The sequence below is a fragment of the Watersipora subatra genome, chromosome 9 (genome assembly GCF_963576615.1).
Source record: "Watersipora subatra chromosome 9, tzWatSuba1.1, whole genome shotgun sequence".
In the NCBI taxonomy this organism is placed as follows: domain Eukaryota; kingdom Metazoa; phylum Bryozoa; class Gymnolaemata; order Cheilostomatida; family Watersiporidae; genus Watersipora; species Watersipora subatra.
In genome coordinates, this window is record NC_088716.1 from 55,942,458 (window position 1) to 55,956,877 (window position 14,420).

Here is a 14,420-nt window from a genome sequence, read left to right on the forward strand (position 1 = left end):
CACAAGCAGTGTGCTAGGTTGATAGCAAGGTGGGAGTCATCAGATACATTGATCTCAAGTTCCAACCAGACCTATCTGTTTATATTTACATACGCCTCATGAGGGGTGCTGATGTCTTACAAGCACAGCCATAATAGTCTGTGTACATCATATATTGGGTACAGAACAATCGTGCTGGAAAAATATCTACCTCGCAACTAATGTGACACAAATTTGGTTCAAATGCTGCAATCACAAGGAAGATAAAAGCTATCTTCAGGTACACAGAAGTTTTATGCAGGCGACACAAGAGTTAAACTAGGGAGTGTACGTCTGCATTTGTCAGCTCAACTTTCACATACTGTCTGGAAACAATCATCCGGGTGGAGTGAGCTACCTATTTGAACCTGACATGTTTGGTTCAAGTAACTCTTGAATGGCAACATCTTTTCCAAATCCTTCAACTCTATTGTCCTTTCAGCTAGATTAGTCTTCGGTAAACAAAAGCGCCTAACACTCTGTGTCATTAACTCTGTCAGCCTAGATGCGCATGACAGAAACAACCTGAAGTATGGGGGCAGGTAGAAGTCTTTACCGGAGGCGTGTTACCTGCGCGTGGTCGGGGTGTCTCACACAGCTCACATGTTGATATGAGGTGATGATTCAGGTAAGTACACTGACTACATGCCCACTGCGGTGAGTCTTCAGCCATACGGAAAGGAGGGGGAGGAGGAGGCGGCGGAGGTACCATTGTGGAATTACGTGGCCTCTCTGTAAACATGTAGCTTTTCTGTTACGATTACATGTATGCATTTTCTCTTTTCCCATTCATAAAACTGTTCACACTTCAGATGTACATTCATTTGAAATTATTTACACAAAATGTATACACAAATAGAAAACATTGTTTCTTGTTGGTGTAAAACTTAGTACAACTACATCTCAGTTTTCGAATGTCTCCAGTTTCAAACCAATCTGATCGACTAGAAAATTGGAGAATTTTAAGCCTCAAAGTGACCAAAAATTTGGCTTATTGCCAAACTGAAAGCCTTTAATTTTTTTTAATGTTACGATTAGTAAAAATAGAAGACATTTTTCTACGGGCTTTTATATTTTACCTGGTCTTAACTAATATATGTTGCAGTGCTCTTCCATTAGAACTTCTTAAATCATAACCTCACTGTAGGCTAACCTTCGCTACTTTAATGTTTGTAATAAAACAGGTAAAAAAATGAAACATTTGTTCTTAGGTCATATTTTAATAAAATCAAGCTCACAGTCTGTAAGTAGCAAATTATTTAATGAGCTTTTATGCATTATTTAAAAATATTGCATAAAAGCTCATAGCACTCATTGATATGTTTGCTATAGTTTGCAGCCAGAACTGGCTTTTATTTGCAATAGAAGAGGAGTTGCGAGTGTCAATGCATTGTAAGCCGAGTTTAAATAAACGCAAGGATGCAGTCAGATAACGTGCTATAAATCTGCAAATTTATAAGTTATATAATGATAATCTATCAAATGCTAGAAAACATATATTTAAGAGCATGTGAAATAAACGAACCATACTTATAATACATGCAAAAACAAATATTAACAATTTCGAAACAAAAATATTTGTATCATTTGTCAGCCATTTGCGTTTTGACTGATGCATTCGATGGAACGAACATCTTCTGGCTGTTCAATACCTTCCACTATGTCTTTTGACCTCAAATTTTCCTCTGCACTGCAGAACTAATCAATATTAGTGTGCAAACAATTTTTTAGCAGAGCAGAACTTTTATGTGTTGCGTTTCGCACAAATAATGATAAACTTTTAGCCGGATGGGCGCCAGGCACTACTTTTAGCCTAAAACTATTCGTGCCTATACCGTCGTAAATGTAAACCATGTTTCATATACGTCGACGTATCAAAACCACGTTCAACAAGGAACTAATAATAGCCTAATACAGTTATTAATTAGTTCTACGGTGTTTCTTTCAAAGTTTTAACAAAAAAGCTGAAAAACTTTGAAGTTTGAAAACGGACTGATGTAACGGAGTCATTATTAGTACGATTTTGTGGACACTTTTCTATTGATCACTTACTATTATGGGTTTGTAAAGGTAAAAAAACGTCAAAGTGGCAGTCAAATGGAGGTGGTGTTCAATTAAAGGGTGGCGCTCTATTTTTCAACCCTTTTCCTATAGTGGCGTTCAAATAAAGGTGGCATTCAATTAGAGGTTTTACAGTAGTCTATTAATAGATTTTTATGAAACAATCAGTTTATTTTACACATTATCTACACTCTTATCACAGTGTATAGGGTTAATAAGGTGAAATAGTAAAAAAATGCCTTTAAAAATTTGTTTTCTAAATTTGAAATGAATTAAATTTACTTAAATTAATTATGAGAAAAATAGTATTTTATATTTCAAACAAATCACTTTATAAACAGCATTCTCGAATACGTTATACTCGAAACCTGAGGTGTGACTATATATAGTTAGTAAAGATAAAAGGAAGGTTTTAGAGTGCATGTAAGGGTGATGCTAAGAGACGGCAAAAAGCGACTAAGCCGATTGTAACCGAAAGTAGCGATTTTAAATTATGCTAGGTGAAGGATGTAGTAAAATACTAATCTAAGACACCTTGGTGAATGTACTGTACCATGTTCACCGAACAAATAAGAAATACTAGGCCTAAATGTATATCAACTCAGTTTGTTTTCATTTTCATTTGTTTTCATTGTCATTCAACCCTGTTGGACATGTAAGTAAAATTGCATTTCAGTATTAGAGAGCGCTCTGGTGAGATTACTAAGAAAATGTAACAAAAGCTCCAGTTAACAGGATTTAGCCGTAGCAAAGCGAATGTCTTACCGAGCAGACACTGTAGCGCTTTAGCAGCAGACTAAAAGTCGTACAATGTCTGCTCGGTTGCTTCACCAGTCAACTCTAATACCATCCATAATGAACATTACCCACAAGGAATAGCGTTACAGAAGCAAAGAAACTACTGACCAGAAATCGCTGGCGGCGGTGAAGCTCCGGAATAGGCATTGTTATGCCTAGATGGCGAGTGATGCCGTGGAGCAGGAATCGGAGGCGAAGGCACTCCGACATGAGCTATGCACGTGATTGGTAACTGGGACTGAGCAAAATCCCGCCCACCCACAGGACTCCCAGCTGAAACAGTAAAATGCAATGACTTCCTAGAACACATTGAACACTATACAATCCTTACAGGTTGGACCACCACATACATGTACCTACTTTATAACTATAGGCAGCAACAGTATCTCCATACTGATATGGTAAACAAGAATCCAGGAAAATCCAGTAGTAATTAAGTCAGGAAACCCATGTTAAACCATAACAGCCATCCTGTAACAAGCTACATGCAATGTTAAATAGCTTCTCTACCTTTCCGAAAAGACTGAGATTATCTTGCAAGCTGAATTTAGAGAATAACGGGTTTTAAGACAGCCATCTATATAATTCTAGATCGGACTAAATATCCCTAACTTCCTTCCCTGAAAGCTAGGTTACGTCACATATTTATGGGCGGGGCATGTTGTGTCGATTGCGACACCGATATTGAATCGCTGTAAAAAAGTCTTCAAAAACAAAAATTGCTTTGAAAGTTCATGGACCAATCTTTATTTTGAGTACAAAATCGGAATCAGCGTGTCAGAGTTACCAACTAACAAACAATACAAGCTGTTCTTGGCAGCTATGGTTTAGGTTTTTATAAAAAAAGGGATCAGAGATCGGGATTAAAAAATGTTGATTTTGGCAATCAACCAACCATTATATATAATATATACAGTCAAACATGGATAACTCGAACTTCAAGGGACCGAGCAAAAGTGTTCGAATTATCAGAGCATTCAAGTTATCAGAGCACTGTCACAAGTCCATATATTTACTTATTTATTAGTAGATACATGTACATATACAAACTATAATATAAATCAAAAGCACAAATGGCTTGTTTCAAATTAAATGCTTCTAATGTAAAGTTTAAAACGTTTTCATGAAAAAGTATAGAGATTTTTCTATCACTTGAGATTGGTTTGTTGTTTGAGGTGATGTTATTGCCAGGACGTTTTTCAGATTGACAATGGCAAAACTTGATCGTTGTTGAAATGCTCAAAAGAAAAGACATTTTTTTCTTTTGGGGTTTTACCCACCATCAATTTTGCCGTTTTTTCTTGAAGTTTATGCAGATTACTTTACTTTACCTGGGATTCGTTAAGAGCAACACTCCGAGGCAGTTCAATTAGAAGTTTTACGAGGTTTTACGGTACATTCTATATCACTCACGCTTTTTTAATAGATACTTATTGAATGTACACACGTATTCTGTGTTTAGGTCAAACGATGAATAGTTTTTTGTAGCTCAGACAACGTATACGTTTAATTACAACATTTTTTAAGACGTTTTAAACATTCAACATTCCGACGTTGATTCAACACGGAATCAACGTCGGAAAACTATTCATCACGGGTTAGCCGAGTCACGCACTCAAGGATTTTCGCCACGCACATACAAAACAACATGCGATTTTTGTTTTGTATGTGCGTGGCGAAAATTCTTGCGCGCGTGACCCGGCTAGCCCGTGCTATTCATCGTATCGCTGTATAAATCAAATTTCACCAAACTTTTAGAAAAGTCGTTGACAAAAATATTTTGCCGATGGTGGTAATAACGACGCTTATGAATTACGAAAAGATGAAGTTTACCTCTATGGCTTTGAATAAAGTGATTTTCTAAAGCGAAAACAACCGTTTCGGTAGCTGTTGGGCAAAAAAACAGTTCGAATTAACAGTGTTGAATTCGAGTTATCTATAGCAATTTATCATTATGTGGGAACGGACCAAAGGAAATGTTCGAATTAACCATTTTTTCGAGCTATCCGTGGACGAGTTATCCATGTTTGACTGTATATCTATAAATCTCACGGTTTGTGTATTTCGTCTATCCAATTATAGCAATTAAGATCTAAGAATGAAAAATGAGCTTCATTTTGGTTTTTATCTCACGGAGGATCGCAACCTAAATTTTTTAAACAAACGCATCTAACCACAAGGCTAAGCCTCTCTTGCTATTCCCTTCGCTCTCATCATATACTGTATTCGGGTTATGATGCCTGGTTATAGGATTTTTTTCGCCTTACTATATGGAACACGATGCTTTTTCGTCCTCGCCACAAGAGGGCGAAATTTTTTTCGACTTTTTTCTGCCATACGGTTTCAACAAAAAAACTTCTCTCGAAATTCAAATTTGGCAGTTGGTGTACTGATTATTATGATATAACGAAAATGCCGATAGGCTATTCGCCGAAATACCTCCCACATCGCCTAAAAGAGATACGATGCTCGCTATCTCAGTTCAGCATTATTCGTCATGTTATAGTGAAAACGAAATCGATAACAGATAAGCGATAATATTTTAGCCGATGACAATGTTGGAAGTTTCGTAAAATACATAACCAACTTGGCTTTAAGTATGTGTTTAGTAAGCTAAATTCCTCCAAGTTAAATTCAACGTTCATGTAATACGCCTGTCTCGAAGGTAGGACCTCCCAACGATAAGTACTGCACGTAGTACATTGTGATGTTGCATTTTCTGGCAGATCTGAACTACTAAATACACTGAAGTTACTGTAAGTAACTACAGCTACTACGGTTAACATATTTTGTTACTAATTTTTTAATAAGTATAGTACGTATATAAATTTTGATGATTGTTACCAGGAGGTGTTTGCTTTACTATGGGTTTCCATACCACCCTATACTACATTTTTGCCTTATGATGCCAACACTAAAATGAATAAAAATCATATAATAGTATACCATATAATTTTTCATTGTAATCATAGCAAAACCGACTTTAACTTTATTTAGCCATTACTTGCTAATGATTTCACATGTACATTTATACACCTTTACAGTTTTATTTTTCTTCTTAATTTATTTCACCTGCACAAAACACCTTTTTTAGTATATGAAATTTAAAAGTTACAGTTGTTTGAAAACCTTTACAGTTGTTTTATTTTTTCTCCCAATTTATTTGAACTGCACAAAACACTTTTCTCATGATATGAAGTTTGAAAGTTACAGTTGTTTGACAAAGTTTGAAAACTTTTAGCTGTGTTTATTTTCTCTTAAATTATTTCAACTACACAAAACACTTTTCTCCTGATATGTAGTTTAAAAGGTAGAATGGCAAATGTTGTTATATGTTAAATACCAATCAATTTTCTGTCCAAAGACTTTTTTATTACCCGGGCAACGCCGGGTAGTACAGCTAGTCAACTATATGACCGAAGAGATAGAACGCTCATGTCCTGCGATCGCTCTAAATAATATTAATAATAATAATACAGTAGAGGAAGATCTTCCGACTTCTTACTCATAAATTATATTTTTTCCATTTCTTTTGCATAGACGAAGGTAACAAGTAAATTACTTCACCAAAGGTGACATTTCTTTTTCAATAAAAGGTAACTAGGGAAAGTGTAATATTGATGAATTGTAAAAAGGCATGAACACAGAATGCAGGAAGGGGAAGAGTTAAATTTCCTACCTGAAGAGGCTTCGTGCGCGAGTCGCCGTATTCTAGCAGCTAACTGTTGATTCTCCCTATTCAAGCTCTCTATTTCTCGTTCCTAAAGAGTAAAAATTATATTTTCCAATTTGCCTAGGTCATGTTTAATTGTGATAGACAACACTAGCTGCACAGATAATACATTTTCCCACTACGCATAAGCCAACACAAATTGCCCTTGGGAAGTTGAGAGTGAAGCTGTTTTCACACCTAGAAACTGACAAAGGCGTCATTCACACATGTAATTCTTGAACCAGACAATGTTTCATATTTTTAACTGGATGTAATGTTTGCCTCCGGTATTCCGCTTAGTTTCCAAAGGTTTGCACTGCTGAAAGACTTTTTCAGAATTAGCAGGCTGCAAAGATGTTTGACAAGGAACACCGTGTAAATGGTTTACAGAAAGTTACTCTTCAATATACTTGACCAAAAAGCAAATAATTTATAGCTACTTGCATATTCAATCTTATTATTGCAAACTATCTATTATTTTAGTAGTCACAAAAAGAATTGCCACACCCCTACAAACTTCTTATTAGGTGACTTTGAAAAGAAATCACACAGATGGAACTAGTATTTGTATAGCAAATGTATTTAAAGTAGTGCTGATTTTGTTGGAAGCATGTGCCTTCACCGATGCCAAACACTAGCATTTGAAATCAGACTTATATCTAACACTTACACATTGTACTTGTCATGTTGAAACCTTCTTCGAAATATGCTAGCAGTACTTGATTGCATGGGTCAGTTTATGACGTTCGACTAACACTGAACTCCTATGAACAACGACAAGGAAAGAAAACTCCAAACGTCTTTGTTACCATTTCTATTTTGTCCGTAAGAAAATGACCATATTCAGAAAATTTGCTTACAGTCAATCGCAAGTAACCACGAACACTGCCATTGTCATTCCTTGTCTGTGCAAAAATGTTTGATTAGAACTTTAGATATCCAGGTTGCACATAAGATTTCAAAAAGTGTGAAGCTAAACGACCCATACTAAGACCCATACTAAGTGAACGGAATGATTAGGTTTGTATGACCGAGTTTGGTCATTAAGGTATTGTGCAACCTCAATATGTAGAACTAGCAGCTGCCATACCACCCATGTTGAATGACGTTTGATGAACAGTGCAGTATTATCACAAGGATACAAGCTGTAACGTTCAAACTTTGACTCAAAAAAAATTGAGGTGACAGCATGGCTACGACTATCACAATGAATTCAGGAAAATATGTTGAGCCTCATTCAAAATTAGAAATTGGTTTGCCAGCATGGCTATAAGGACACCATCTCCTGATTATAATCTGATGGGATCAAACAACAAATATCTTATGCTTATGAAGGTCCCTAAAAAAACAAAAGTTGAAAAGGCAGAACCACAGGCAGACAAGTCAAACTCGTGAAGGATTGGCAATTACCATGATGTACAGCTGGCCATCAAGTGCTAGGGCACGTAGTGCGAAAAACATGGTAATGAATAATTGATATTTGCTGATTATACATGTATACACATGTCATGCGCCATGTTTCCATGACACGGATGATGTGCATTTGGAGTTGTGTGCAGTTACCCGGCAATCACTACGAGTTACCACTACGACAGAGGTCATAGTGGCACATTCGGAACTGCTTAAATCGAAATAAGAACAACTTAAATGGAAAAAATGTTTTAAATGGAACAGCTTGTGCGGCATTTTCTTGCGCATCATTTGCAAGCGTCTTTACCATCTTTCACAAGCATAAAATATTCGGTAGAAATTTACAAGTCATAACAGTCGCTATCATCTTGTGGATGACCCAAGCTTGGGTATTAACTGTGACATGGAAACATAGCGATGATCCCAACCTGTCTAAAATAATTACGGAATAAGCTAGTCAATTTGCTCTGAGTGCCCATTTTAAACATTACTTCCCCACCATAACATTTGAAAACAACAGATCTATAAGGTAGGATCCGTAAGGAGAGTGGACAATTGCTGACAATATTTGTATAGCTAATAATTACTGCGACCTACCATAGCGTTGTTATCAATCTCTCTGTTCTTCTCCTCTTCTTTGGCGAGCTCCTGAAGTAACATTTGCTCTTCCATTTTTAGTTCGTCAACTAGACGCTCTTGCTCCAGTAGAACATTCTGGAGACGCAGTTTCCTCTCTCGCTGATATCCACACACCCCTATAACAAGAACACATTCACAAGTTGGTATGCATGCTGATATCCACACACACACACACCTATAACGAGAACACATTCACAAGTTGGTATGCATGCTGATATCCACACACACACACCTATAAGAAAAACACATTCACAAGTTGGTACGCAAGCTGATAAGCAATTTTCATCGTGGAAATGGCACGTTTTGAGTGCATTTCCATTTGGTCCTAGACTTACATTAGGTTCTATATGCATACAAACCTACAAACAGGTCTTAAACTTGATTCTAGGCTACCACTCACATCAGTATGGACGTTCATGATATTACAACTGCTGCTGAACAGTCTTTGTATCACTTATCAAAGCCTTTTTGATATAACTAAGTAGAACAAAATCATAAGCCATAAGGTGACACCAACAAATGAAAACAAGTAGTCAGCATATGTTGCAAGTCAATCAGCTGCAACAGATAGCTGACACACGTGGATTACAGCAGATGATTACTGTTGTGAAATGAATTTGTTTCGAGGACACTTGACACCAAAGACAATGTAAACGAGAACACTGTAAGTGAAAAAGTAAAAAATGTAAGCAAATGTTTATGAAAAGGTTGGAGATTAGATAAATTTAAATTTAATCTTAATCTCTGTTAATCTGCTCGTCCTTGACCTCTGCCTCATGGCAGTGCTTTTGCAACCAGCAAAAAAGGAGAAACAAATGTTTGTAGATCATATCGTTTGTATTAACTTATAATTTTCAAATAGCAAAATGCCTCACAGATAATTTGAATAAATCTAATATTAAATGTTGATCGGCTCCCACAAAGCTTTAGTAATCAAATTTGAGGCAAGGGCAGTGGATCTATTTGGTCAAGAATGCGACTGACATACTGCACCATGTACTTGTGGTTGAGCTAGATGCAGCCGTTTGTCTCACCTAGCTGCCCGCTGTTGACTGCTCAAGTAACAGCAATCAACATTAGAATGTTGCAAGTCAGCTCACTGAGCAGGAAGTATGTTAACTGTAAGAAGTTCGCTGTTTTATGAATTAATCCTCATCAGGAAACAATGACAAACCATGATGAAATACATCATTTTTTACAATCAAAAACGGGGACCCAAACTACGACGCCTTCTTTCTTTAACCCATGAGTCAGATGATAGGTAAATAAGGCTCCTTTTGTTACTACACTCAATAGAGCAGTAGATGAATCGAAGGTCAAATAGCTGGCACCAACAAGCAATTGGAAATATTAACAGGGGAACTGATTTGTCCCAGTGACACGGTGAGACATCTCTTAGCTAGTGCGTCAAAGCTTGCTCTAGCTTAGCTCTGTATCCTGAACCCTTAACCCCACCTAAACCAACGCTTAGCCTTCTTTTTAGATTAACTTTACTTTAGGCTTCCCTTTAGATACAGCAGTCTTGGCAATTTTACTGTATTCTGATGCACTCTGATGCGGTTACAGAAAAGTTTGAGTTGAGACAACCACTCTTGAAGCATGGAATAACAGTGCGTAAAAAGTCAAAGCTTTACATTACGTAAAGCTTACATCTACAGCTTACATTCGGCGATTACATCTAGCAAGATGTAATCGCCTCGACAGATCTAAGTGATCGCCTAGACAGATCTGGATGATCGCCTAGACAGATCTAAGCTATTGCGCTAGTGTCTATCCCACACATTTATGAACTGCGATACGCTTAAAAATTGTTTAAAGCACTCCGTATAATTGCTCTCTTCCGGCGCTCTTCAATACTCAATAGTAGTCACTATTATTCTCTGTAGTTTAATACAATGATGGACAAACGCTTCAATGGCTTCTTCTCGCCACGAAATGTGCATAGCAAAGGCACACAAGCGCTACATCATAATGCTAAGTGCAGTTGTCATATTGCTAAATCAAAACAAATACTTGAAGTTAAAAATGCGAATCAGAAATCTTTACATATTGAAACAGATACGCAGTAGAATGTCATGTGATTGTAAACAGATTACATCCGCAAGGCAGCACCTACACAGTACAAAGTCTCAACAATTTGTTTCGACTCAGTTGATTGACTACAAGGAAGTCAATCATCTGCCAATGATATGAGTCGTAATCATGAGATGGCTGTAACTTGAGAAAATGCCCATGTGAAAGCGCATTCGAATGTGAAAACATCTCTTGGCGTACAGAATTATTTGGGCAACTTGGCCGCCCATCATTAAACACACGTGACTAGTATCAACCTCGCCATGATGAAGTTACTAGTTTCGGCATTTTCAAGCTAGTGATAACGATGACAGCATTTGAGAGTCAGATAATCTTACCTTCTTCCGGAGTTTGACTGCCTGTCTGCTGGAGACTGCCAAAACCATCATGCGCCCGTTGATGGTTATAGTTGGCATTGTAGGCTGCTGGTGGCTGAATGGAAAGATATGGTGGTGGATGCATGGGCATAGCTCGCTCTGGCTGATAGTGTCCACCCCCTGTATCTATTGTGAGAGCGCTGAGCGAAGATGATCCACACATAGTCTTAAGGTCTTGAACGGAAGGAGCGAAATGAGTTTGTGCATGGCCAGGCAGCTGCCATTGCATGTGTGCATTGGGAGGCCAAGGTGGCGATGTGTTGGGGGCTGATTGGGCGGGTTGTCTATTCTGTGGAGGAGTATGGTAGCCACTGTCAATACTTAAAGCCATAGGGGGAATCCCTGGAACTGTGTGACTATGGCGAAGCTGCCCATGTGTATATGAAGGGTAGTGGGCAACAACATTTTCTGCACTTGTTGTTTTTATCATAGTAGGTGATTCGCTAAGTCTCCTCAGAGGGTCAACACGTACTGTTGCAGGAGCGCTTGTACGCTGCCCCTTTGATATACTAGAGTTAAACGATGAACTTCTAGGTCGAAGGTCAACATGTCCGAAACCAGACACGAATGGACCAAATTCTGAATTGCCAGTGGGACTGTTGCGGGACGAATCTTTATGGATTTGAGATGTTCGGTCATTGTCACTGACTTCAGGTGGTTCACAACTTAGCTCATCTATTGGATGTCTTTGACTGAGCTTGCCAGTAGAGCTCATGTCAGGAGTTACGGGTCGACAGGGTGGGCTAATAGGAGCGTTGCAGCCCTCGGAGACAGGAAGTTGTAATTCTGGGACCTGTGTTTTATGACCATTGGTAACCTCGTGCACAACTGATACTGGTTGATTGTCAATTATATCCAACTTCATTCGCTGCGAAGCAATACTGGGCATCTCGTATGCATAGTAAGCCTGGAAGGGAAAACACAGTAAAACTAACAGATCAATATGTGAAAACTTGATAGAGGAGATAGCAGGCCCTATTATTATACAATCAGCATTATAGATTATGGAGCCCTGAAGGCAGATCATCGCAGGGACCAACAGCTTATTTGCAAACAATTTTATATAAGTAACTCATGCAGACTTAAAAGTTGGCTATTGCAGGTAAGGCACCAGTCAAAGACAATTGAACCACATATTCAATAGTTCTTGATAAATTATTATCCGTGTTATTCTGTGTCTAATCATAGTTTGGTAGAATTTCATATATGACTTAAAATATTTCATTATCAAACCTTGACTTAAGATCACCTTCACATATCAATTTTTTAACCCTTGGTGTGGAAGCTGAGAAAATACCTGAATTTCATTGAAAAAATGAAATTTCTTTTTCGTTCTTTTCCTTTTCATTTCTGAAAAGAATGCAGTTTTGTGAATCAGTACATATGTCAGGAGATCTTTTTCATACAGTTTGGTTCTGCATTACTCGGATAACACTAAACAGTGTTGCATGTTTTCCTTTTGGAATTTTTAAATCACAGATTTCATTTAAAAAGACTAGCACAAATAGAAGTATTGGGGGGAAAAAGAGGTCAGTCATGCCTTTTGTAGAATTAAAGCAAACAATAAAAACACAAACAACTCCGGATACACTTTTAAAAATGTACAAAGCTGCCTAGCAGTTATTGTGAGGAACAAAATAAAGATAATGCAAATTAAAACAAGCCTAAAACGAGTGAAGGCGGAGAGGATGGCCTTGATAATTAAAGTTCATTTCCAAGATCATGTTGTGCGAGTTAAACCGACTTCATATATATATGACCAACTCCAGCTAAATACCATCCATCTCTTGAATCACAAAGGATACCCAATCGTATGACTGTCTTTAGAGTAACCTTTCTACGCTATTTAATCATTTTATTGGTTATTACTTGAATATTTTAGTTTTTTTTCTTACAACTTGGATTTAAAAAAAAATTTCATTATAGTTATCAACAATAATTCATTTTAATGATACATGTAATTAACTGAAGCAGCATTGCAAAACAAAACCTAGTATTTTGTTTTGCAATGCTGCTTCAGTAAATGAAGTTTTCAGTTAAAGCTCAGTTAAAGCTCACACATGTTCACACGCTGTGCTGTTAAGCCATATACTAAAATTGCCATCAAAACTCCATATATCAATGTTAAAAATTTGCAAGTCTCAAAGCATATTTATGCCAGCTCCTTATAATACATAAAAACTACTACACTTACAAATGTAAACGTTATACTACACTTGTCTCATAGTGCCTTTACATTATGTTTAATTTAAACTCGTTGGGTAAATCAACGAAGGATGTGAACACTACTATTAATAGCAGTAATATTATTTTTGTTTCTGGTGCTCTTAGCATGACACATTGCGCAAAGTTTAATGGTATGAGAAGATATGAAAAGAATCATGGTGAAAATAAATTTTATGCTGTAGTGATATGCAACTGCAAAGACAGAAAATACTCTCAACAGTTTTTTATTAGAAACAACGTTAGTGTTAGAACTATTTCTTCTAAATAAATCAACATACAGCGTGTATGTCTGAAAGCAGTGAGGAGGATGTGAAGGAATATACCTCTGACAAATTGACCACTACAAACATATTTTTAAGACTAGCTTCCAATCAGTTTCTACAAACACTGTCAATATAGCGATTTAGATCGATTAAGGTTGTTTTCGAGAACAAATATTAAAATTTCTTGGCAGTAAATATTTATTATAGTAATCTATTTCCGGAACCATCAATTTTGTCAATTGAATTGTACATTGTTTCCCATTCATTTCCACCCACAAGCATCTCAATAACTTGATAATGTTGCTCTGCATATAGTTCATAAATTTGAAGCTCTAATACAAACAAACTTACGTCCAGAAACGTTCATTTCACTGTCGGAGCCTAAAATAACGAAAAAACGCGCAAAGTAGTTGTCACAGCAGTCACAAAATGGGCGTCAATAACTCAATCGCACACCACCCTATTTTAGTCAATGTAACTGGTCGCTGATTAGCAATTGATATGTGTAATTGCCAACTTTTGATAGAAGCAGCAATATGCACAAGCTACTCCCGTCAAAAGAACTTTGTTTAAAAAAATACCACCAAACTCATAAGGCGATTTGTTGTGAATGATCCGTGGCTTCATGAGGCTACGTATTTGGGATTGGATGGTCATGACTCACGATACCGGTTTAGGTTCTAATGCTTTGTCTTTAAGCGCTTGCGCTAAAAACAAGGACTTCCGTTGAATATAGGTCAAAGTATGCTGAATTGCCGTTTGTTCTTCGATGTTTGATCAACGACAGCTTAGTCGGCTATATTTAACTGGACAGTTCAATTTATAACGTTTCTGCGTTGTGTT

At 37.1% G+C, this 14,420-nt stretch overlaps 1 protein-coding gene across 2 annotated transcripts in view; it reads right to left on the bottom strand.

Annotated features, from left to right (window-relative positions):
- Positions 1 to 14,173, bottom strand: part of LOC137405484 (TGF-beta-activated kinase 1 and MAP3K7-binding protein 3-like) — a 14,895-nt gene extending 722 nt beyond the window's left edge. The window contains exons 1-6 of one of the 2 annotated variants that reach the window (XM_068091762.1): positions 13,929 to 14,173; positions 11,050 to 11,995; positions 8,597 to 8,754; positions 6,557 to 6,638; positions 2,986 to 3,150; positions 589 to 750 (exon numbers count right to left, since the gene is read on the bottom strand). In XM_068091762.1, the coding sequence (XP_067947863.1) occupies positions 589 to 750; positions 2,986 to 3,150; positions 6,557 to 6,638; positions 8,597 to 8,754; positions 11,050 to 11,977 (1,495 nt within the window). In that variant the 5' untranslated portion in view covers positions 11,978 to 11,995; positions 13,929 to 14,173. Of the gene's footprint in view, positions 1 to 134; positions 751 to 2,985; positions 3,151 to 6,556; positions 6,639 to 8,596; positions 8,755 to 11,049; positions 11,996 to 13,928 lie in introns of those variants that run through there. The other variant, XM_068091761.1, reaches the window with a different exon arrangement.
- Between the last annotated feature and the right edge of the window lie 247 nt (positions 14,174 to 14,420).